The 23,456-nt window shown below is 36.1% G+C and overlaps 1 protein-coding gene across 8 annotated transcripts in view; it reads right to left on the bottom strand.

The window, feature by feature from the left end:
• The window catches only part of BRAF (B-Raf proto-oncogene, serine/threonine kinase), a 168,177-nt gene that overhangs the window by 81,741 nt on the left and 62,980 nt on the right, over positions 1-23,456 (bottom strand). For all 8 annotated transcript variants that reach the window (XM_032867534.1, XM_032867479.1, XM_032867489.1 and 5 more), the window contains exons 2-3: positions 14,335-14,436; positions 2,592-2,855 (exon numbers count right to left, since the gene is read on the bottom strand). In XM_032867534.1, coding sequence (XP_032723425.1) covers positions 2,592-2,855; positions 14,335-14,436 — 366 coding nt within the window. The remainder of the gene's footprint in view (positions 1-2,591; positions 2,856-14,334; positions 14,437-23,456) is intronic.

The raw sequence follows: 23,456 nt of genomic DNA, 5'->3' as shown, positions 1-23,456 counted from the left end.
CCCTGCTGAGCAAGGAGCCCGATGTGGGGCTCGATCCCAGGACCCTGGGATCCTGACCTGAGCTGAAAGCATTAACTTTAATTAACCCACTGAGCCACCCAGGCATCCCATGTTTCTATTCTCTTTTTGGAACTCCTCTGAGGCATATAATGAAACTGTTCACTACATCTTTCATATCTCTTATCCTGTTATAGTTTTTTTTTTTTTTACTCTCCTTCCTTGCTTTTTAGAGCTTACTAATTTTCCCTTTAATCTACTTTTACCTCATGTACTTAGTTTTTAAAAATAGTCTGATTTTTACTTAGCATTTCGATACTTCTTCTGTAATATGCTGTAATTACTTGACATACTGAGATTTTATTTAAAGTTACCTTGCCAATTCCTCAAATCAGTATCAATTTATATTCATTAGTTTTTTTCCCTAGTGACAACTGTTTCCTTTGAACTTTGTTTTTCCTTTGGTCTAAGTTGTTTGAATTTTCCCAATTCAACTACGAAAAATTTCTCTCACAGAAAATTAGAAGGAATGATAAAAATTGACATCCAAATTCTACTTAGATTCTAAATTTTTTTCTTATTTATTTTCTCTAACACTTCTCTTTCCATCTTACCATTTGAAATGGAGTTCCAAATTGATTGAGAAAAGAGTAAGAATAGTGATGACTCCTGAAGGTGATTACTGAATTGGCAGGTGCATGGGAGAACCCTTCTCAAGCACTAGAAATGTTCACTATCTTGATCTCTGCAGCAGTTAAATATGTAGAAGGGAACTCAACCGTATACTTGACATTTGTATACTTTACTGTGTGTAAGCTGTTATTTCAAAAAAGAAGGTGGAAAAAGTTGTAGGTGTCATGACAATTTACCCCTAAATACTGAAAAATGTATTTCCTAAGAATAAAGACATTTCCCTACATAATCACATACCTATTATCACACTCAGGAAAATTAATAATTTCATAATAATGTATTTAATCAATGTTCACCATTTCCCAACACAAAATGCCTTTTATAGGAGCTCTTTCCCATCCTAGCTGAAGCTAGAACCACACACTGCATTTGCTTACAACTCTTCAGTCTTGTTCAGTGTAGAATAATCTCCAATCTTTTCTGTCCTCTGTGACATTGAGTCCAGTCCATCTGTCTTATAGAATGTCCAAATACTGAACCTGTCGGTTTTCTTCACAGCACTTAACTTTTTTACTTTATCCCCTGTATTTCTTGTAAAATGGGAGGTTCAGAAGCTTAACAACACAGTCATCTTTAGCTGGAATACTTCACAGATGATAACAGTCATTCACGGACTTTAAAATTTTAGGACCACCTTGAAGTTCTATTTGGTCCTTTCTTTAGAGCCCTGTTGTTCTTGAGTCTTCTAATGCACTGATAAACTCCTTCCCTGTGTATCCTATAACATGGAATTTTTAGCTTATCAGTGGGCATTATCTATGTGGATTCCACGAGCCCCAGATAGGCCAAAGAGATTTTGCATTTACTTCTGTCTAGTGCCTGACTGCTATTACTTCTCCAGGACTAGTTGTTGGGTTGAAAGTTCCTGGACAGCACCCATAAGTATAAATATGAACCCCGCACCATGATGAGGACAGGCCTATAATTAAGAATTAAAGGGAAACTTTAACCTTTATCTGGACTGCTGGTGAAGACAAACAAATTTCATTGTTATTAATGTATACTGAGTAAGTAGATTTTCTTCTAGTTCACCCTTTTGCTGAAGGTAAAGCTCTTCAAAGGCTCAGCTTTATGTGAGGATCCGCATTCCAACTACCCTTTGTGACACTGGTTGAAGGCCTAGTCTTACATCCCCACACATCGACACCCGCATCCCTTTGTTGCACAAGGTGACAAACTGACCTCACTGGAGGCCACTGTAGTATTTTTTCCATGAAAATCAAGCATTACTACTAAGGGGGAAAAAATTAAAACTACTTTGATTTCACTTGTATTTGGAAATGAAAAGGTTTATTATTAGTTTCAAAATAATCACATACATTTTTAAAAAGTAGTGATGTATACAGGTGTACTATTATTAAATCCAATGACAGTACTTGTTGCACTCAAGGATTATAGACCACCCATAAAATTGTACAGATTTCCCTGCTTTAAATGTTACTTAGAATCCTCTATTCCAATGGTAATACTTATCATCAACAGAAGTTATGTAAACAAAAAAAAAATATCAAGCACACTAAAAATCCAACATTTGATAATAAGTCCAAATAGGGATTTCTCAAGGGCAAAGAACAAAGCTTACCTGACATATGTTAGACAACAAACAAGATCAAGTCTTGAAATTCTTTTTGATTCTAAACTCATACTTAGACTTGAGTGTGGTTCAAGTTTGGTAGACAGGTTAAAATGTTAAATCAGACACTAAACACAATACTATTTGTTCCAGTTAAGAAACACAGACAGTGGCACCAAATAATTATGTCTCTTTAACTCCTGTTTGAAATGGATGCTTCCATTTGCATGACCATGGAGTATGGTGTGGTAACATATTTCAGTTTCAACAACTACTCTTTCTGAAAAACATAAAGAAAAAGCAATGATGATATTAAAAGTTGACTCACCACTGTCCTCTGTTTATTGGGCAGGAAGACTCTAACGATAGGTTTTTGTGGTGACTTTGGATTGCTCCGTGATACATCTGTGGGATTTTGAAAAACTGAAAGAGATGAAGGTAGCACTGAAAGGCTAGAGGAGGAAGAAGATGTAACGGTGTCTGTTGATGCAGAGCTAGAAACAGAAAAATCAGTTCCATTCCCCAGGGATTCCAGTAACTGTTGTTCTCGCTGTTGGAGGGCATCTAGCTTGCTGGTGTATTCTTCATAGGCCTATAAAATAAAGCAGACTTACATTGAATCTGGACTTTCTCCTGACAATAACAAAAGGAAGTAAGAAATTTAAGCCTGATTTATAATCTTTTTATAATCTAGCTAACAGGGTTTTAAGTTAGAAGTTACAAAATAAATGCTAAAAGTACTATAAATTAATACTTCCACTTTTAATATTTATAAATCTTTTGTGATATTACATTGCATTGAGAAACTGAAAAAAATATAAATGTCTAGAATAGCCATGAGTATTAATTTAAAAAACACAGTCTTTACAAATTCTGGTCATACTGCAATTTACCTTCCATACCACGTATCTAACATAAGATAAAATATTATATACTACATCAAGGGTTAAGTATAATCTCTTTTAAAAATTTATTTTTTTTCCAGAAAAGTTGTAGGTATATAAAGTTTCATACCTTTCTCCCTTTCAAAGAACAGAAACAGAGGTTGAAAAGGAGATGAGGTCTTAGAAGAGATTTATCAAAAAGTAAGACTCTGGTAGGTATAGTGTCAGATCTCTCCATTACCACCAAAAACTCAATAGGACTTAAAAGATGTATAACTGCCACCTTCTTTCTGAAAGAGCTGTTAGTTAAAATACTTTATTCTCCTCACTATGGATCTCTGATGATCCCATCAAATACTGCTTAGAGAATAAGATTTTATCTGAAAAGATGGTTTACACCCTGCAATTGAGAAATTCTGGGGCCATTATCCATCAGGGTTTCTTTCTACAAGTTTCATTTGACTAAGGCTATAAAGTCAAATGACCACATAAGATATCATATTCTAAAAGTAACAAGAATTTTGAAAACAGTAATATTGAAAGTAAAGAGATGGAATGAATTGGAATATATATATAACTATGGTTCATAGTTCTTTAAGGCAGTGGTAATCACTCTCCCCCACACCATAGTCCACCATTTCTGTTTACCACCACACATAGATGCAGTAACTACAAACATTTATAAAAGGCTACAAAGGAGAATCAGAGAATTTAAAATGGCATTTCCTATCCCTCAAAGAATTTATTTTTGGGCTGCACAGAAGCAGGTGGATGTATTTTTATTTAAGTGCTGTACATGAGAAATGAACACTTTTGATATAAGGTGAGAATGAGGAAGGAAAGGGCCTCAAAATGTTAGCAATTAGGTAGATGGAGTTAAGTGGGGAGAAGAGAGTACTGTGTATAGGAGAAATTCTGCCATAAAGTAAATAGGTAGGAAATTCTGTGGCAGCTACGTGGCTCAGTCGGTTAAGTTACTGACTCTTGGTTTTGGCTCAGGTCATGACCTCAGGGTCCTGGGAAGAAGTCCTCTGTCCAGCTCCATAGGTAGTGCATAGTCTGTCCCTCTCCCTCTGCTCCTCTCCCCCCCATCTCCTGCTCTCAAACAAGTAAAATCTTAAAACAAAACAAAGAGGTAGGAAATTTTAAGGCAGAGAGAGAAAAGTACAGACTAGTATTTTTAATATCTGGGAAATAGCAACGAATCAATATATGCTTGTGGTATTTAAATGAAAAACAGCAACAGAGGGAAGCAAATAGTTAAGACTGGGAAAACGGGTAAAGGACTAGCTTGTAGAGGGTGTATATACCAAGCCATGAAGCCTAAACTTCACTCCACAAGCAAGGGAGAATTATCAAAGGATAGAAGGGAATGAAGGAGAATTTTTGTTTCAATAAAGACCACTGCACTTACTATGCTAGCTCTTAAAATATAATTTTCAAGAAAAAAAAAGAGGAAAAATACTAAATTGAGCCTATGAGGTAAAGGGCCTAAAGTACATCAAAATGCCCTCTCCTTTACCCTACTGGATGCCCTATCCTGATTCCGCACATGTTTCATAGCATTTCAGGACATTATAACCAAATAAATTCAAAATTTTCTAAGCTATATTTTGATTTAGCTTTCAGTTGCCAGATCTAATTACTTAAGGGCATCTCTTTCAATATGATCCACTTTTTGAGCCTTTAAAATCAGTCAATTAAGGGCCGCCTGCGTGGCTCAGTCAGTTAAATGTCCACTCTCTCTTTCTCTCTCTCTCTTTTTTTAAAGATTTTATTTATTTATTTGACAAAGAGACAGACATTGAAACAGGGAATATAAGCACACAGAATGGGAGAGGGAGAACCAGGCAGGGAGCCCGATTCAGGGCTCAATGCCAGGACTCTGGGATCATGACCTGAGCTAAAGGCAGATGCTTAACAACTGAGCCACCAAGGTGCCCCCCAAGCGTCTACTCTTGATTTATGTTCAGGTCAAGGATTTCTACTCAGGATTCTCTCTCCCTCTCCCTCTCCCCGCTCCCTTGAAACTCATTCTCTCTCCCTCTCTCTCTAGGGGGAAAAAAAAAAAAAAAAAGCAGCAGCACCAAAAAGCAAAAACAAAAAAAATACCAATTAGTAATAGTGAACATACATGTGCCTGGCACTGTTTGGGGCTCAAACTACAAAAATAAAGACTGACAGAATTCCTACCCTTGGAAGAACATACACAAGTATTCTACGAGATAAAATTACCTCCTGCGTAGATCAAATCTTATTTACTATCATCTGGACAAGTACATTTACTACACAAAGTTAGCCTTAGGAAAAGTAATAAATGTAAACAATAAATTCTCAGGATGTTACTTATCAAAATGTTAGTCTTAATTTTTGAAAATATACTGTTCCCTCTATAATGGATTACAAACTATTTCATTGCATTTACCAACAGCTCTTCCTCTTCTCAAGTATAAGGCATTTACTTATTCCACCTACCTCATCCTCACAGCCAAAATCTATCAAGGCACTTGTACCTGGCTTGGCTCATTTCTTCCCATTACTCTTGCTGCATTCAGTGTGGATTACTCTTTCAACGCTCCTGCCTTGAAGTTATCTAAATATCTTATCTCTAAAAGTATTTATTTTCACTCTACCTTCCAGATCCATGAGTTCCAAATGATGACAAGATCTCAATTTGTAACTTACCTTGTCTCTGAGCACACCTTCTTAAGTTTCCATCTCACTACATTAATCTGTTCATGAGCAACATTAGTCCCTTAGTTTCTTAGAGTGGGGCCTTCATTGTCTTAATTCCCTTCTTTGTGGCTCACCATTTCAATAATGCCACCAGTAACATCTCTGATTCTCTGGCTATTTCTTATTCTTTAACCAACTTTTTTTTTTTTTAACAAGATTTTATTTATTTATTTGACAGAAATCACAAGTAGGCAGAGAAGCAGGTGGAGGCAGGGGTGGGGGCAGGGTGGGGGCAGGGTGGGGGTGGGGGAAGCAGACTCCCCACTGAGCAGAGAGCCAGATGCACGGCTTGATCCCAGGACCCTGGGATTATGACCTAAGCCAAAGGCAGAGGCTTTAACCCGCTGAGCCACCCAGGCACCCCTCTTTTACCAACTTGCTTGTCAAATAAAAATACTAAGTAAATCCTACTTAAATTCTTATTCTTTAACCAACCTGCTTGTCAAATACAAATATTAAGTAAATCCTACTTAAATTCAATTACTCCATTCTTTCTCTCAGGTTACTACACACTGCTAAAGAAGACATTAATAAGACAAAGCCAATTACTTCCATAATCAATTCATGGAATTAGTCCTTCACATGACTACCTGAAAAATTTTACTTATTTTTAGTACCATCACATTATGTTTTTCACAATACTCACTCCAATCTTTTCTAGGCTTCCTTGGTTTCTTACCTTCATCCCTCAATCTTTAATTCACTCAGAAAAAAAGCATTAACTTCAAATTTACTCTAAAGATCAAAGCCATCAAATTAAAGCTTCCTCTTCTTTGTCTAAGCAATTCCCCACATCTTTCCCAATCCTTCTTCTGTTCTTAATTTAGTGCTGGCACTGAGTGTTTGGAGCCTCAGGCCCTGGTACATTGTAATCCCTATTCACTCTTACATCTTCCAACCTTTTCCTCTGTTTCCTTACCCAGCAAATGTGAACACATCTTCCCACATATATGCACACCTCAGCCACCAACACTGCCATCAACAAAATTCTTGTGGTTCTTCAAGATGTTGCAGATCTACATACTTTTCCAGAATGCAGCTTGCCCCAAGCCCTATTTTTTCTCATCAAAATCCTACTTATTTTTCAAGGCACCTGAGTGGCTCAGTCAATTAAGCGTCAAGACTCCTGGTTTCAGCTGACATCATGATGTCATAGTTCTTGGGATTGAGCCCCTTGTCAGGCTCCATGCTCAGCAGGGAGTCTGCCTGAAGATTCTCTCTCTCTGCCCGTCCCCCCATGCACATTCTCTTGCGAGCTCTCTCTCAAAGAAATAAATAAATCTTAAAAAAAAAAAAAAATCCTACTTATTTTTCAAAGTCCAATTCAAAGCTCTGCTTGGTAAAACCCAAGAGGTATTGTCTTTACCTCCTTTAGAGTATTACCACATTCTTCTTTATATGACTATTTCTTTCTCATGTATGAAAAAATTGTGAGGATTAAATGAGATAGTACGAGTAAAAGAAGACTATTACTGAGACTACCATACAGCAAAAACCCAATAAATATTCTTATTAGTAAAAATAAGTAGTACTGGTAATTCCTGTTATGTTTATTATTGTTATCACTATATTATTTAACTCTGTTAACATGATTCTACTAAATTATAAGCTAGTTGAAGGCACAGATCATGTCAGATGTTTTTGAATTAAATAAAAGGGTACGGGGTGCCTGGGTAGCCCAGTGGTTTAAGAGCTGGACTCTTGATTTCAGTGCAGGTCATGATCTCAGGGTTGTGACACTGAGCCCTGTGTCCAGCTCCATGCTCTATGTGGAGACTACTTAAGATTCTCTCCCCCACTCTCTCTCTCCTTCATGCCCAACCCTGCTCATGCTCTTTTTCTCTCTCAAATAAACAAATAAATAAACTAATTAAATTATAAAAGAATACAAGAACACTTAAATCATTAGGGTAACAATATTCCCCCAAACTGATTTACAGATTCACTGCTGTCCTTATCAAAATCCCAGTGGCTTTTCTGCAGAAATGGACAAGCTGATCTTAAAATTCTTATGTAAGTGCAAGGTACTCAGAATACCCAAAATAATTTTGAAAAAGAACAAAATTGGAGGATTCACATTTTTTCATTTCAAAAGTTACAATAAAGCTACAGTAATCAAGACATGTATATTGGAATAAGGATACACATATAGAACAACACAATAGAAATGAGAGTCTATAAGCAAAGCCTTACATTTATGGGTAACTGATTTTCAACAATGGTGCTGGTACCACTGAATATCTACATGCCCAAGAATGAAGCTGGACTACTACCTAACATTATATTAAAAAATTAACTCAAAATGGATTAATCATATGCACAAAATTTACAGCTAAAACTACAAAGCTCTTAGAAGAAAACAGGAGTAAACCATCATGATGCCAGATTAGGCAATAATTTCTTAGATATGATACACTAAAAGCATAGCAACCAAAGAAAAAACAGACAAACTACACTTCTCAAAATTAAAACTTCTGTACTTCAAAAGATACCACCAAAAGAATGAAAAATATATTCCACAGAATAAAAGAAAAAATATTTACAAATCATATCTGATAAAGATCTATTATCCAGAATATACAAAGAACTCCCACAACTCAACAATAACCCAGTTTAAAAAATAGGCAAAAAATATGAATTCAGATTTTTCCCAAGAAGATATAGAAATAGCTAACAAGCACGGGAAAAAGCTGCTTAAAGGGATCTCAGTGTTGTGAGATTGAGCCCCACATGGAGCTCTGTGCTGGGCGTGGAGCCTGCTTAAGATTTTCTCTCTCCAGGACGCGTGGGTGGCTCAGTCTTTTAAGCGTCTGCCTTTTTGGGTCAGGTCATGCTCCCAGGGTCGTGGGGTCAAGTCCCACAACAGGTTCCCTGCTCAGCAGGAAGTATGCTTCTCCCTCTGCCTGTTGCTCCCCCTGCTGTGCTCTTACTCTCTCATGCTCTCTGGCAAATAAAGAAAATCTTAAAAAAAAAAAAAAAAAAAAAAGATGCATAACATCTTTAGTCATCAGGGAACTGAAAACCAAAACCACAATGAGACACCAATTCACAACTACCAGCATGCCTATTCAAAAAACAAATAAAAAAATGAAGCAGAAAATAAGTGTTGGTACTGATGTGGAGAAAGTGAAACCCTCATGTACTGCTGATGGGAATGTAAAATGAAAGAGCCACTTTGGAATACAAGTCTGGCAGTTCCTCAAAAAGTTAAAAACATCAAGTTAGCACAGGACACAGCAATTCAATCCTTAGGCATATAACCAAGACAACTGAATACATATGTTACACAAAAACTTATATATGAATGTTCATAATAGCTTTATTCATGACAGCCAAAAAGAAGAAACCCAAATGTCCAACAATTGATAAATGGATAAATAAAATGTGTATATCCATATGATGGAATAAAAAGGAATGAATGCTACACTGAATGCTACATGCTACAACACGGATGAATTTTGAAAATATTACACTAAGTGAAAGCAGCCTGTCACAAAATGCCACGTCACATATGATCCCATTACATAAAGTATCCAAAAAGGCAAATCTATAGAAATACAAAGCAGATTAGTTGTTGCTGGAGGGCTGAAGAAAACGATTGCTAATGGGTAAAAGGTTTCCTTTATAGGTGATGAAAATATTCTGGAATTAGTGATGGAATTGATGATGATTGCACAACTTTGTGCATATACTAAAAAACCACTGAGTGGTACACTTTAAAATAAGAAAGCGAATCTTATAGTATGCGAATCATTTCTCAATTAAAAATGGGAGGAAAACTATCTAAGGATTTACTTTAGACAAACAGGAAAAGCAGTGAAATAAAATTTTTATTTTAAAGATTTTTTTGAGAGAGAGAAATCACAAGCAGGGGAATGGGCAGAGGGAGAAGCAGACTCCCTGCTGAGGAGGGTGCTAGACCTGGGACTCAATCCCAGGGTCCTGGGATCATGACCCGAGCCGAAGGCAGACACTTAACCAACTGAGCCACCTAGGCACCCTGAAATTTTTTTTGTCATTAGTTCATTAAATTTATTCTTACTAAACTTCATTTCAAAAGATAACAATGGGGGTGCCTGGGTAGCTCAGTGGGTTAAAGCCTCTGCCTTCGGCTCAGGTCATGATCCCGGGGTCCTGGGATGGAGCCCCGCATCGGGCTTTCTGCTCAGCAGGGAGCCTGCTTCCCTTCCTCTCTCTGCCTGCTTCTCTACTTGTAATCTCTGTCTGTCAAATAAATAAATAAAATCTTTAAAAAAAATTAAAAAATTTAAAAAAAGATAACAATGAAATCTTGAAGACCATTAAATTCCAGGTGGTATTTAATGAGTCACTCTTGCATTCCACAGGCAGCACCTTGCTTCCAGTATTTTCAATTGTTTTAATAAAATTTCTCTGCATTATCCTGGATTCTACTAAAAAGATACAGACTAAAGTTCAAAAAGGCTGTCAGCATCATTATAATGACAGAGCAGTTAAGAACAGAATCTGAATTCAGAATGTCTAAATTCAAAGTTTGGCTATACCATTTACTAACTGTGTAGCCTTAACCATGTTATTAAACTTCTCTGTGCTTGAGTTTCTTCATCTTTATAAAATGAAAATGAGAACAGGAAGTAAAACTCATAGGGTAGATTGAGGAGTAAATATTCTACTATATGCATGGAACAGTGCCTGGTACACAGCAAGTACTCAATGAATGTTAGGAGCTACTACTGTTAACATCTCTCTGTCTGCAGGGAACCCTAGAATATACGTAAATTCTGTGGTAGCTAGGACTTAGTTTGTAACTCTAGATAAGTAGGGTGATTCCAGAAACACCATTCCTTCACTTCTGGAATCCAATATATATCAGGTCCAAAAAGAAGAATCTACTACTGGAAGAGCATCTAGCATTATATCTTATACACAGAAGGCATTAAAATAATTTGGTGAATAAGTGAAGAGAGAAAAACTGGGAGAAAAAGAAAAAATTCTGGGAAATGACTTATCTTTTCTTCCTCTGGACGATGATTTAAAAAGGGAACCAAAGATTAAAAAGACAAATTTAAAACTCTTGAGAGTACGATAGCTCATTTCACTATAGTTATCATCAAAGGAATCAACAGAATTTTAATTATTCACACCAGTAATAGAAAATCTAGAACTTAAAAGCTTAAACACCTTAAAAGTTTTTAAATAAATTACTACAAGAAAAAAGATAAGAAAATTTCTGATGATAATATAACTGAATTCACTCTGTTCTGCTACAAGAAAAAACACAGGGATAGCTAAAGATGTTTCCTATGGAAACATCAAACATACAGGAAACATTATTTCCTACGTTGAAATGGTATGGATTGACATAACTAGCGTAACTTCTACTCGCCAGTCTCAAACTAATCTAAAGCTGAACTGTGAAAAGGGGAAAAATTGACTTTTTAGCCTCTTATTTGAAGAAATGTAAACATAGTCGTGGTGCAGGGATATATATGACCCCATTCCACTCAATGAGATGTAAAGGAAAAGACTTGTAGGGGATTTGGAGGGAAAATTTTCTTCCTTGAAAGAACTCAGTACACAAGAGAGCCTCTGTGATCCCAGCTTCCTCTTTGAGGTGTCCTATGAGAACACAAAAATCTGCTGCAGTCATGACCAAAAAGCCAAAGGGCTATAGAGATCCACCCCAGCATCTGACAACTTTGAGCTGTAAAACCAAGGTTAAAATAGTTTACTTCCATGCTTCTTGTTATTGGAGGGGAAAATAAAACTCCTATTTGTTTGTGAAACTTGTGACTAAGTGGTTTTTTGTATTTCTACAGCTAAAAGCATTTGTAATTTTTACAGATCTCCTACTAGAGTTATTCTCTAATTTTTCTCATCTTTCCTTTAATTATCTTCCATCTTTGTTCTTATTCTGCTTTCTAGAGATTTCCTTAACTTTATCTTATAACATTTATTTATATGCCTAGAGACATACAAACACACATATATTTATATTTTCTGCTATTATACTATTTTAATTATTTTAATAGCAAGAGTTCTTTCTTGTGCTCCATCAAGACTTGTTTTAGAACAGCCATGAAACAAGAATGGACTGTCTTCTCTTACCTCTGATGTTAATTATAATTATTTTCAGGTTTTCATCTGTTCTCTGCACTGTTTCTGAGTTCCTTTTGGCCATTTTTGCTATTAGTTTTCTGTTAAAAGTCTTCTTCCAATATCTGGTTATTCTTAGCTATCCATTTATATTTAAGACTTAAGAGCTCTTAAGATGCCAATACTACCCAAAGCAATCTCTGAATTCAGTGCAATCCCTATCAAAATCCCAATGTGTTTCAGAAAGAGAAAAATCTACCCTGAAGTTCATATGAATCTCAAAAAATACTGAATAGCCAAAACAACCCTGAAAAGGAAAACAAAGCTGGAGGTCTCACACTTCCTGATTTCAAAACTTATTACAAAGCTATAGTAATAAAATAGTATAGTATAAACTGGCATAAAGTTGGACATAACTTTTCCAGTGGAAAAGAAAAGAGAGCCCAGAAATTAATTCTTATATACATGGTCAAATGATTTTTAACAAGGGCACATGTCAAGCCTATACAACAAGAAAAGACAGTCTTCTCAACAAATGGGGCTGAGAAAACTGGATATACACATGCAAAAGACTGAAGCTGAACTCTTACCTTATACCATACAGAAAAATTAACTCAAAATGGATCAAAGACCTCAACATAAGGGCTAAAACTGTAACTATGTATCTTAGAAGACAGCTGAATAAAAGCTTTATGACACTGGATCTGGTAATGATTTCTTGGATGTAACACCAAAGGCACAGGCAATAAGAGGAAAAATAGGTAAGTTAGACGTCATCAAAATAAAAAAATCTTATGCACTGAGGACATAATCGACAGAGTGAAAAGAGAACCTGTGGATTAGAAGAAAATATCTGCAAATCATGTGTCCAATTAGGACTGATACTCAGAATATATAAAGAATTTCTACAACTCAACAACAAAGTAAATAACTCCATTAAAAAATGGGTGAAAAGACTTAGACATTTCTCCACAGAAGAAATACGAATGGCCAATAAGCACATGAAAAGATGCTCAACATCATTAGTCATCAGGGAAATGCAAATCAAAACCATGAGATACCACTTCATACTCATTAGGATGGCCATTATACACATACACAAACACACACACACATAAAGTAAGTAAGTGTTGGCAAGAATGTGGCATAATGGGAGCTCTTGTATGTACTGCTAATAGGAATGAAAAAGGCAGCTGCTATGGAAAACAATATAGCAATTCTTTAAAAAATTAAATACAGAATTGCCACATGATTCAGTAACTCCTCTTCTGGGTATATAGTCAAAGGAGTAAAATCAACATTACTTATGACAACAAAAAGTTATAAATGACCAACCACTGATGATATCCTTTGATAGATGAATGGATAAAAAAAAGTGCAATATTATTTAGCCTTAATTAGAAAAGAAATTTCAACCCATGCTACAACACAGATGGACCTTGAAGACATTATGCTAAATGAAACAAGCTAGTCACAAAAGGACAAATACTGTGTAATTCTATTTATCTGAGTAGTCAGATTCATAAAGAAACCAGAATGGTGGGTCTCAGTGGATAACTAGGAGACTTGGTTTTTCACTGAAGGGCCTTCACATTATCAGTACCCAGAGACCTTTTCCCTGGGCCGTGTCAACTTTCCTTAGGGAAAAATACTGTCATCTCCAGGCAGGCTCCTCTTCACAGTATATCAAGTAGTGTAAGTTCCATGTTTATTGTTTGTAATCCCATCCCCTGAGAAAAATAAAAGCTGCAGGAAGACAAATATTTTTTTTCCTGTATCGCCAGAGCCTAGAAAAGCATAAAAATAAGCAGGCACCCAATAAATACCTGCTGAATGAATGAATCAAAAATTTATGGAGCACTCCATATGTATCAAGAGTGATGCTCAAAGCTTGATACAAAAGCCTAACAGCACTATTAAACAGTAAAGCTAGGCAATTTTGAGCTATTTAAATGTTATATATTTTACTTATTAAGAAAGGAAAAACCAATTTGGGGAGGGATTTGTTCTGGAAAAAAGATATTTTACCAGGAAAAAACGTATTTTACAAAATTTGCCCCATTTCCTAATATGGTAACTAGTTTCTTAACCTCTATGCTTTCCCTCTCTCTCTTTTTTACATAAATTTTTCACCAGGGTAATATTTTTAAGTTTATACATGACTTCTCCTTTAGTGTTGACGTTTTCCAAATTACAAAATATTGCATATGATTGTAACAAGTGAAAAAATATTAAGTTTAAGAAAGATGAAGGTAATTCACCTTCCCCTTTCTCATCTCATCCCCTAAGAGAAACAATATTACTAGTACAAATACCTGTGATAAGTTCATGTTTTTATTTTCAAAATTACAACAGATAGGATACTCAATAGCTTACCTCCAGATATATTGATGGTGGATTATGCTCCCCACCAAATTTGTCCAATAGGGCTTCTATATGTTCCTGTGTCAACTTAATCATTTGTTTGATATTCCACACCTGAAAAATATTTTAAAAGAATGTAAGTAAAAATCATTTAGGATATGAATTAGAATATTTTTATTAAAATATTTTTATCAAAATATTGTAGTAACTGCCAGTGTTCTTTGAAATTTAGGGCTTAGGGAACTGTTTAATACAGCAATTTTCCCCATTTATTATTAAACATGTTAAAACTTCTTTCTACACTAGTAATACAATAAATTCTCAACTGTAAAAGACTCAATACGTAAGTATTCAGAATAAATGATGAAAATCATTTTCACGTTCCCAAAAACATTAAGTACAATTTACAGTTTATTATGTATCCTTTCCACATCTCCTTTTTATTCAAGTAAATATCATGATATATACACATACAAAATATACAAACACATAAGTATTATATATAAAATATTATTTTTAACACTTTTTTCAGTGAACAACATGCCTCAAAATTCTTTCCCTGTCAAGACATACAATCTCACTTCTTTAAAATTGTTAAGTATAGATACATTCATTTCATAATATTATAACACTGCTTATCTCAATGGTCTTCAAACTTCAACAGCAACCTAAGATTGAGCAGACATGGGTGATTTTAGGAGAAACAATTTCCAGATCTTCGATGTCTACATGTACTCTTTCTAACTGAACTGTTTTGAGAACCATTTCTCCTTTATTCCTCTCCATTTAAAATTACCACATTGTAATTCTCCGCTCTATAAAAGAAAGGCAAAATTCTTATCCTTCTCGAATCCTATTAAGGAGCACTATTCTGAGATGTATAAACTTCAAAGTAACTAACAAACAAGAGGTAAAAATCCCTTGAGGGACAGCAAGTTGGGGGGGGGGTTGATTAAAATCAGGCCTTTATCAATTAAATAAATTCTTGGCAGGGTTCTAAGCCTTATTCATTTAGCCAGCCTGCCAGCCAGCCTAGAATTTAGAAGCCAGGTGGTTATACTACATGCACATATTACATGTTTAAGATAAAGAAGTCAGTTCTTTTTCCTTGATGAAGAACGAGCCCAATTTATCTGGGTAGAGAACATGTTTTGCAAATTATACTGTATGCTAGGTACTCTATGAGTTTTATGATCTAAATCTGGAATTCTAAGGTGTGACTAAATATGAACAGCACAAATACAATACACACTAGAAATTATGGCCTTTTAAACAACTGCTATAATTTTAAAATGTGAGATAATTAAAAATGTACAAGAGGGAATAGACAGATAAACAAGGGGGTTTTAGGACAGATGGTTTATTTAATAATTCCCTTACTAGAGGACATTTAGATTATTCCACTTTTCTCAACTTCAAACAATGCTTCAATGAATAGTTCTGAGCTGCCTTTCTGGGAAAAGGTACAAGCTTCCCTTTTAGATACCACGGCATAGGATTCCTGAATTGAAAGTTATGTGCATTAAAAAATTTAATAAATGTGTCAAATCGTCTTCTAAAAGAAAAAAGGTACTAAGTCATAGCCTCATTAGGAGGGTCTAAGTCCCCCCATAATCTCATCAACACTGGGTATTATCAAACTCTGAAACTTCTGCCAATCTGAAGGGGAAAAGGTGATCTTGTCGCTTCAACTTCTATTTCCCAGAAAACTGAACATTTTTCATGATCATTGGACATTTACATTCCTTTTTGGTAAATTCCCTATCCATATTTTTTTAATTCTATTTTTCCTTGTTGATGTACAGATACCCTTTAGTCTAGATATTTTATATATTAATCCTTATCCTCCTCCAAATGCGGTCCAAATTTTAAAATCCAGCTCTGTCCCCTCAACTCCAGACTCTTTTTGTCCAACTGCCTACTGACCATCTCTACTAAGAAAACGAACAGATATCTCAAAATTAACATGTTCAAAGACTAACTTCTGATCTAACCCACAACCCTCCCCAAATTTCTTTTTCCTACTGTCTCTTTATCTCAGAAAATGGTAATCTCCTTCTATGATGAGTTCATTGACCACCCAGGCAGAACAGCTTTATGATCAGAATTTGATATCCTAAAACTGATTATGTTTTTCACGTCAACTAGCGGCTCTGAGATCAGAAACATATTCTATTCATTTTTTGTCTCATCACTAATCTTGAGTCATAGTCATAAACAGGTATTCAATTAGTACTAAAATTCAAGCTGTCTTTAGAAAACAGGAAGAGAGAAAAAATTAATCCTGCTTCAATGATTCTTTCCAGTCCAGCAAACTGAAGACTTTATAACCCACAGCAACCTGTTCCCCCGCCCCTTTAAAAACTCCATAGATAAAACTCATATGCAGTTAGGGTAAAGAACCACTACCCCAAGGGATTGGAGAAAGAAAGGGGAAAAAAATGGATTAGCAAAGGAGAATGAGTATGAGGAAAATGAGGGAATGGAGCTGATTAAAACTAATTGGAATAAATATTTTTGCTGGGCAGTAGAAAATGACTGATATGGTGACAAGAGGGCAGGGCCAGACCATGAATGTCCAGATATAAGACTTCTTATCTCCTCAAACAAAAGTAATTTTATATCCAAAAAATGAAGAAAAATCACTATGAGCCCTAGTTGAAATTAGATTCTTTCAGATATCCCCAGAAGAGTAAGAGAAAGAACTTGGATGATACTTATAAAATAAAAATATATTAAAAAGTAGAATAAGGAAGGGCGCGCGGGTGGCTCAGTCATTAAGCATCTGCCTTCGGCTCAGGTTGTGATCCCAGGGTCTTGGGATCGAGCCCCACATTGGGCTCCCTGCTCCACAGGGAGTCTGCTTCACCCTCTCCCACTCCCCCTGCTTGTGTTCCCTCTCTCGCTCATGCTCTGTCAAATAAATAAATAAATAAATAAATAAAATCTTTAAAAAAAAAAAAAAAGGTAGAATAAGGGGCGCCTAGGTGGCTCAGTTGGTTGAGCATCTGACTCTTGATTTTTGGCTCAGGTCATGATCTCAGCGTCCTGAGATAGAGCCCTGCAACTGGCTCTGTGCTCAGTGAGGGGGTTCTTCTTGGGATTCTCTCACTCCCTCTGCACCCCCCATCCTTTGCCACATATGTGTGTGTGCGTCCATGTGCTCTCTCTAAAAATAAGTAATTTTGGGGGCACCTGGGTGGCTCAGTGGATTGAAGCCTCTGCCTTCCAATCGCGTCATGATCCCGGGGTCCTGGGATCGAGCCCCACATCGGGCTCTCTGCTCAGCAGGGATCCTGCTTCCCTTCCTCTCTCTCTGCCTGCCTCTCTGCCTGCTTATAATCTCTGTCAAATAAATAAATAAAATCTTAAAAAATATATTAGAAATAGGGATCTTTGAACTTAATAAAATACATCTATAAGAAACCTGCAGCAAAATATCACAGTGAAAGGTCGGGTGTAAGACAAAGGTACCTGTTATCACTGATATCATACAGAGGAGGTTATAGTTAATAGTATGGAGAGCATATAAAAATGGACATAAAAATCGTAATAGTAGAGATAAAAATTTATTTGTAGGAAATATGATATCTATAGAAAAGCCAAAGAGAACCTAGAAACCATTAGGGCTAATAACTAATACTAATAACTAGTATCTATAAAAACTAATGTAGAATTAGTTTATCAAGATGACTGGATATAAGATGAAGGAAACAAACATTATATAGTATTCCAATGCATAGGCCAGACCCAATTAAAAAAAGATGCCATCCAGGGTGCCTGGGTGGCTCAGCTGGTGAAGTGTCTGACTCTTGATTTTGGCCCAGGTCATGATCTCAGGGCTATGAGATCCAGCCCCATGCTGGCCTCTATGCTAAGCATGGGTCCTGCCTAAGAGTCTCCTTCTCCCTCTCCCTTTGCCCCTCCCCAACCTCCCTCTCTAAAATAAATAAATAAATATTTATTTACAAATTTAAATAAATTATCTAAATAAATAAATAAATAAAATGGGGGTGGGACCCATGGCCTTCACAATAGCAACAAAGACCATAAAGAATCTAGGTATAAATCCTTTTTAAAAAAATATTATTTATATTTAAGTAATCTCTACACCCAATGTGGGGCTCAAACTCACAACTGCAAGATCAAGAGTCACATGTTCCACTGAGCCAGCTTAGAGCCCCTAGGAATAAATCCAATAAAAGATTTGCAAGACCTTTGTAGACAGAACAAGAAAATAATATCCAAATGCGTAAAAGAAGATTGAGAAGAGAAACTCAGAGGACTCCGGAGGTTAATTTCTTCCTCTCAGTACCTATCAACAAGTTGACTCAGCAGGTCTGAGTTTACTTGATGCAAGAAAAGACTAATGAGAGACACAGAGCTCCCTTTTCTAACAAGGCCATTTTATCAACCTCAAAAGTTCCAATTATTACTGAGGAGCCCTTTCCCTGGTATATTAATTCTAGTTATGTCTACTCTAAGTACACATCTATGTGAAGATAATAGAGCTCGGGATTGTGTGTGCTCTGGCACTTCCTGCTTCCCACTAAATCTTATTTCACATTTATGCTGTGTGATGCATGTGTGCAGGTGCATGGCCCAACCCTTCATGTGACAAAGACTAACAAAAATGCCCTTTAGTATGAAGACTCAGTATCATAATAATCTCAATTTCCCCCAAATTAATTCAGTGAAAGACAATAAACAAAATCCTGAGATTTTTTTCCCCCATGGAATTTGGCAAACTGATTCTAAAATTCTTACAAAAGCACGGTAAAATGATAGCCTTTTAACTATTTTAAATAATGAGAATAAGAATGTACCATATGTACAGTAAGACTATCCATGTTTCATAGACTATATAATAAATAATTCTGGGGTAACTGGCTATTCTTACAGAAAATGTCAAATAATCCAAAAGAAAAATGTGCAAAGGATTTATGAATAGGTAGCTGAACTAAAGAGAATTCAGACTATCCAACAGATACATGATAAAATAAATGACCTCATGGGGCCCCTGGGTGGCTCAGTCGGTTGAGCGACTGCCTTTGGCTCAGGTCATGATCTCGGGGTTCTGGGATTGAGCCCCATGTCAGGCTCCCTGCTCAGTGGGGAATCTGCTTCTCCCTCTCCCTCGGCCCCTCCTCTTCATCATGTTCTCTCTCTCAAATAAATAAATCTTTTAAAAATTAAAAAAATAAATGACCTAATTAGTAATCAAAGAAATGCAAATTAAGAAATCATTTCACACCCAAGAGACGGGCAAAAAATTTAGGTCTAACCACATACAACAATTGCTTTTCAATTCTACATGTGGTTATAATATAAATGCATGAGAATAAACTGGAAATATACTGTTAAGCTGAAGATGGGCATTATAGGGTGGCTCAGTGGGTTAAAGCCTCTGCCTTCGGCTCAGGTCATGATCTCAGGGTCCTGGGATCGAGTCCCGCATCAGGCTCTCTGCTCAGCAGGGGGCCTGCTTCCTCCTGGCTCTCTCTGCATGCATCTCTGCCTACTTGTGATCTCTCTGTCAAATAAATAAATAAAATCTTAAAAAAAAAAGATGGGCATTATACTATCATCTAACTATATCACCACCAACATATGTATAAGAAGTATTCTTTGCAGCAACATTTATAATAGCAAAATATTAGGACCAACTTAAATACTAAGAGAAAAATGGGCAAAAAACCAAAAGTAAAATAGTAAGTCAAAATGAGGAACTAGAGCTAAATATACTGACATGGATACATCTAAAAAACATAACACTGAATGAAAAAAGTCAAGTTCCAAGACATATACAGTTTTAAAATATGCAATTAATATTGTTTATGGATATACACCCATGGCAAAAATTTACAAGTGAGGGGAAGTACGTGGGTAATGGAGTAACTGGGTGATGGGCATTAAGGAAGATGCTTGATGTGATGAGCACTGGGTGTTATATGCAACTGATGAATCACTAAATTCTACCCCGAAACTAATAATACACTATATGTTAACTAAATTGAATGAATTTATTTATTTACTTAGAGGTTTTATTTATTTATTCTACAGAGAGAGCGAGCGTGAGTTGAGGGGGGAGGTAGAACAGAGGGAGAGGGACAGATACCGTGCTGAGCTCAGAGCCAGATGTGGGGCCTAATCCCACAACCCCAAGACCATGACCCAAGCTGAAATCAAAAGTCAGATATACAACCAACTGAACCATCCAGGTGCCCCTTAACCAAACTGAATTTAAACTAAAAATTTTTTAAAAATTTAGAAACATACATGGGTATCATAAACACTAAACTCAGGATAATGGGTACCTCTGAAGATGAAGAGGGCAAGGAACAGGATAAAGGATAAGCTCTGATTACCTTTGATGGTCTGTAAGGTACTTTATCTGTGTCTGAAATTTTGTTTAGAAAATCTGAAGTAAATATGATAAAAGACTTAATTCAAAAAAACTGGGTTATAGGTACATGGATAATGAACATTATCTTTTTTTAAAGATTTCATTTATTTATTTGTCACAGAGAGAGAGCACAAGCTGGGGGAGCAGCAGGTAGAAAGGGAGAAGCAGGTTCCCCACTGAGCAAAGAACTGGATGTGAGACTCATCCTAGGATCCCAGGATCATGACCTGATCCAAAAACAGACACTTAACTGAATGAGCCACCCAAGAGTCCCAAAAATCAACATTATTGCACTTATGCTTTTCTTACGCTTGAAAAAAGGAAGGGGAGAATGAAGAAGGAAACTGAGGTGGTGAGTTGCTTAGCTCCTTTCATACTAAAAGCTGTCCTTCCACTTATAATTAGGGTAGCCCTAAACCTGCCAACTCCAACCTTGTGTTCTAGAAAAAACCAACCAATGAATACACAAAAACTTAAAGAGAACTCACAATCAGACTTCTCATTTAAAAAAGTCTAGACCAATTTAACTGCAAAACCCTCTAATCAACTCAGTCCTTTATTCATGAATATGAATAGTCAAGAATCACAAGATATGAACAGCATGGTAACTACAGTTAATAACACTGTACTACATATTTGAAAATTTCTAAGAGACTAAATCTTAAGAGTTCTTATCGCAAGAAAAAAAATTGTGACCATGTGTGGTGATGGATGTTAAACAGATTTACTGTGGTGATGATCTGTCAATACATACAAATGGCAAATCATGTTGTATACCTAAAACTGATATGTCTATTATATTTCCATTAAAAAAAAAGGAGGGCACCTAGTTGGCTCAGTTGGTAGAACATATGACCCTTGATCTTAAGGTCCTGAGTTGAAGTCCCATGTTGGGTATGAAGCCTATTTTAAATTAATTAATTAATTAAGTCAATCTCTTTCTTTAAAAAAAAGAGAGAGAAAAAGAAAAGAATCACAAGATACCACGAAAATCCAACAGAAGGAAAGAAAAATATCACAAAGAACAGAATGACCAGGCAAGGAGAAAGTGGAAATACTGTTACAGGAAAAATTTTTAGAAAGGGTAAATAACAGAATGAGTAAAGACCACAGCAGCAATCTGTAATAGGACATGTAAAGTCTCAAGAACTTACTTCAATAGGAATCATAGGTCTGAAAATACTCCTACCCTTTGACTTAGCAATTCCACTTCAAGGAATTTCCAAATCTCCTACAAAACTGGAAAAACATAGTAGGTCCTTGGTTCTAGCCTTTAAAAAGATAAGTAAGTCACCAGGTGAAAAACCATGAACTGATTTTTTGAAAATGGCACTACCTTTACATACAACAAAGCAAACAAAAAACATGAACATGAAAAAACTGGTTTAAAAAAAAAAGAAAGGAAAACATACTCCATCAGAAGTAATGTTTCAGAGTAAAAGGTTGAAAGATAGGAAGTGTGGTTTTAGTAGAGTAAGTATGGTAAGCAAGAGGCACATGAAAACAAGAAGAAGTCAGAAAAATTAAGCAAGAAGCTAGATTATGAAGAAGTCCTGAAAACCCTGGTAAGTAGTTTGGATTTTACACTAAGTCCAATGAAAACCCAAACTCTCAAAACTGGGTACATGTGTATGAGTGTGTATGTGACAATCTGATTGGTATCTTATTATTGACAATTATCATCCCATTTTCTAGATGAGAATATTGTGGCACAGAGGTATTAAGTATTTTGCTCACAGCCACAGAGCAGGTAAACAATAAGGAGTCAGGATTTAATTCAAGATAATGAAATCCAGAGCAGTAAATATTATAATGGCTTTAATTATCACTCTAGTGAAGAATGGATTATAGGAAGGTAAGAGTGGATGCAAAGAAGACCAGTTGAGATTATGGTTGTAGGCTAAGCAAGAGATGACTGCTCGGACTACGGTGGAAGCAATGCAGAAAAACTGAATTTGGGATATATTTTAAAAGTAGAGAAAATAAAACTTACTAACAAATTAGATATGGGGAAGAGGTGGGAGAGAAAAATAAGAGTCAAGAGCCAAAATTTTGGTATAAGCAACAGGATGGACAATGATGCCATTTACTGAAGTGGGGCAATCAAGAGGGAGAGTTAGCAAGCATTATGTGTCACCAACAGCAGAGGTCAATGAAATGATCAAGAAGGCAAGCTGGCCATGCATTTTAGAACTTAGAAGGAGAGATGAGGCAGGAGATACATGCAGGTGTCACAGCACAGTAATAAGCGGATTTCCAAGGGAGTATAGGCAAAGAATAAACCGTAAGGCCCACCAATATTTAGAGGACTAGTAAAAAAAAAAAAAAAAATAGAAACCACAAAAATGGCTGAGAAGAAACAGACACTGAAGGAGGTGAAAAACTATTCAGAGAAGAAAATTTATTGGACAAAAACTGGAACAAGAATAATGGAAGAAGACACTAAGAAGAATGGAATTTTATATAACTGGTCATCACATTTACACACATTTGCAGAAATACCTGACCTGGGAGATAACACAGCATGTTTGCAGGCTAAAAGGAACATCCAACAGAGAGGGAGAAACTGATGATGTGGAAGAGAGATGCTAACTGCAGGAAAGAAGTCCCAGAGACAGTAAGAAGAGATGGAACCTGAGTCACAAGAAGAGGAATTAAACTGTCAGGGAAGGTCTCTGGTAACAACTGAAAGGAAGACAGAGAACAAGAAGCCCAATGCAGATAGGTC

Source organism: Lontra canadensis, unplaced genomic scaffold (genome assembly GCF_010015895.1).
Source record: "Lontra canadensis isolate GAN:19392208 unplaced genomic scaffold, GSC_riverotter_1.0 scaffold2, whole genome shotgun sequence".
Classification (NCBI taxonomy): domain Eukaryota; kingdom Metazoa; phylum Chordata; class Mammalia; order Carnivora; family Mustelidae; genus Lontra; species Lontra canadensis.
Note: the sequence above shows the minus strand (reverse complement) of the source record. Positions and strands in the feature narration are given on the sequence as shown.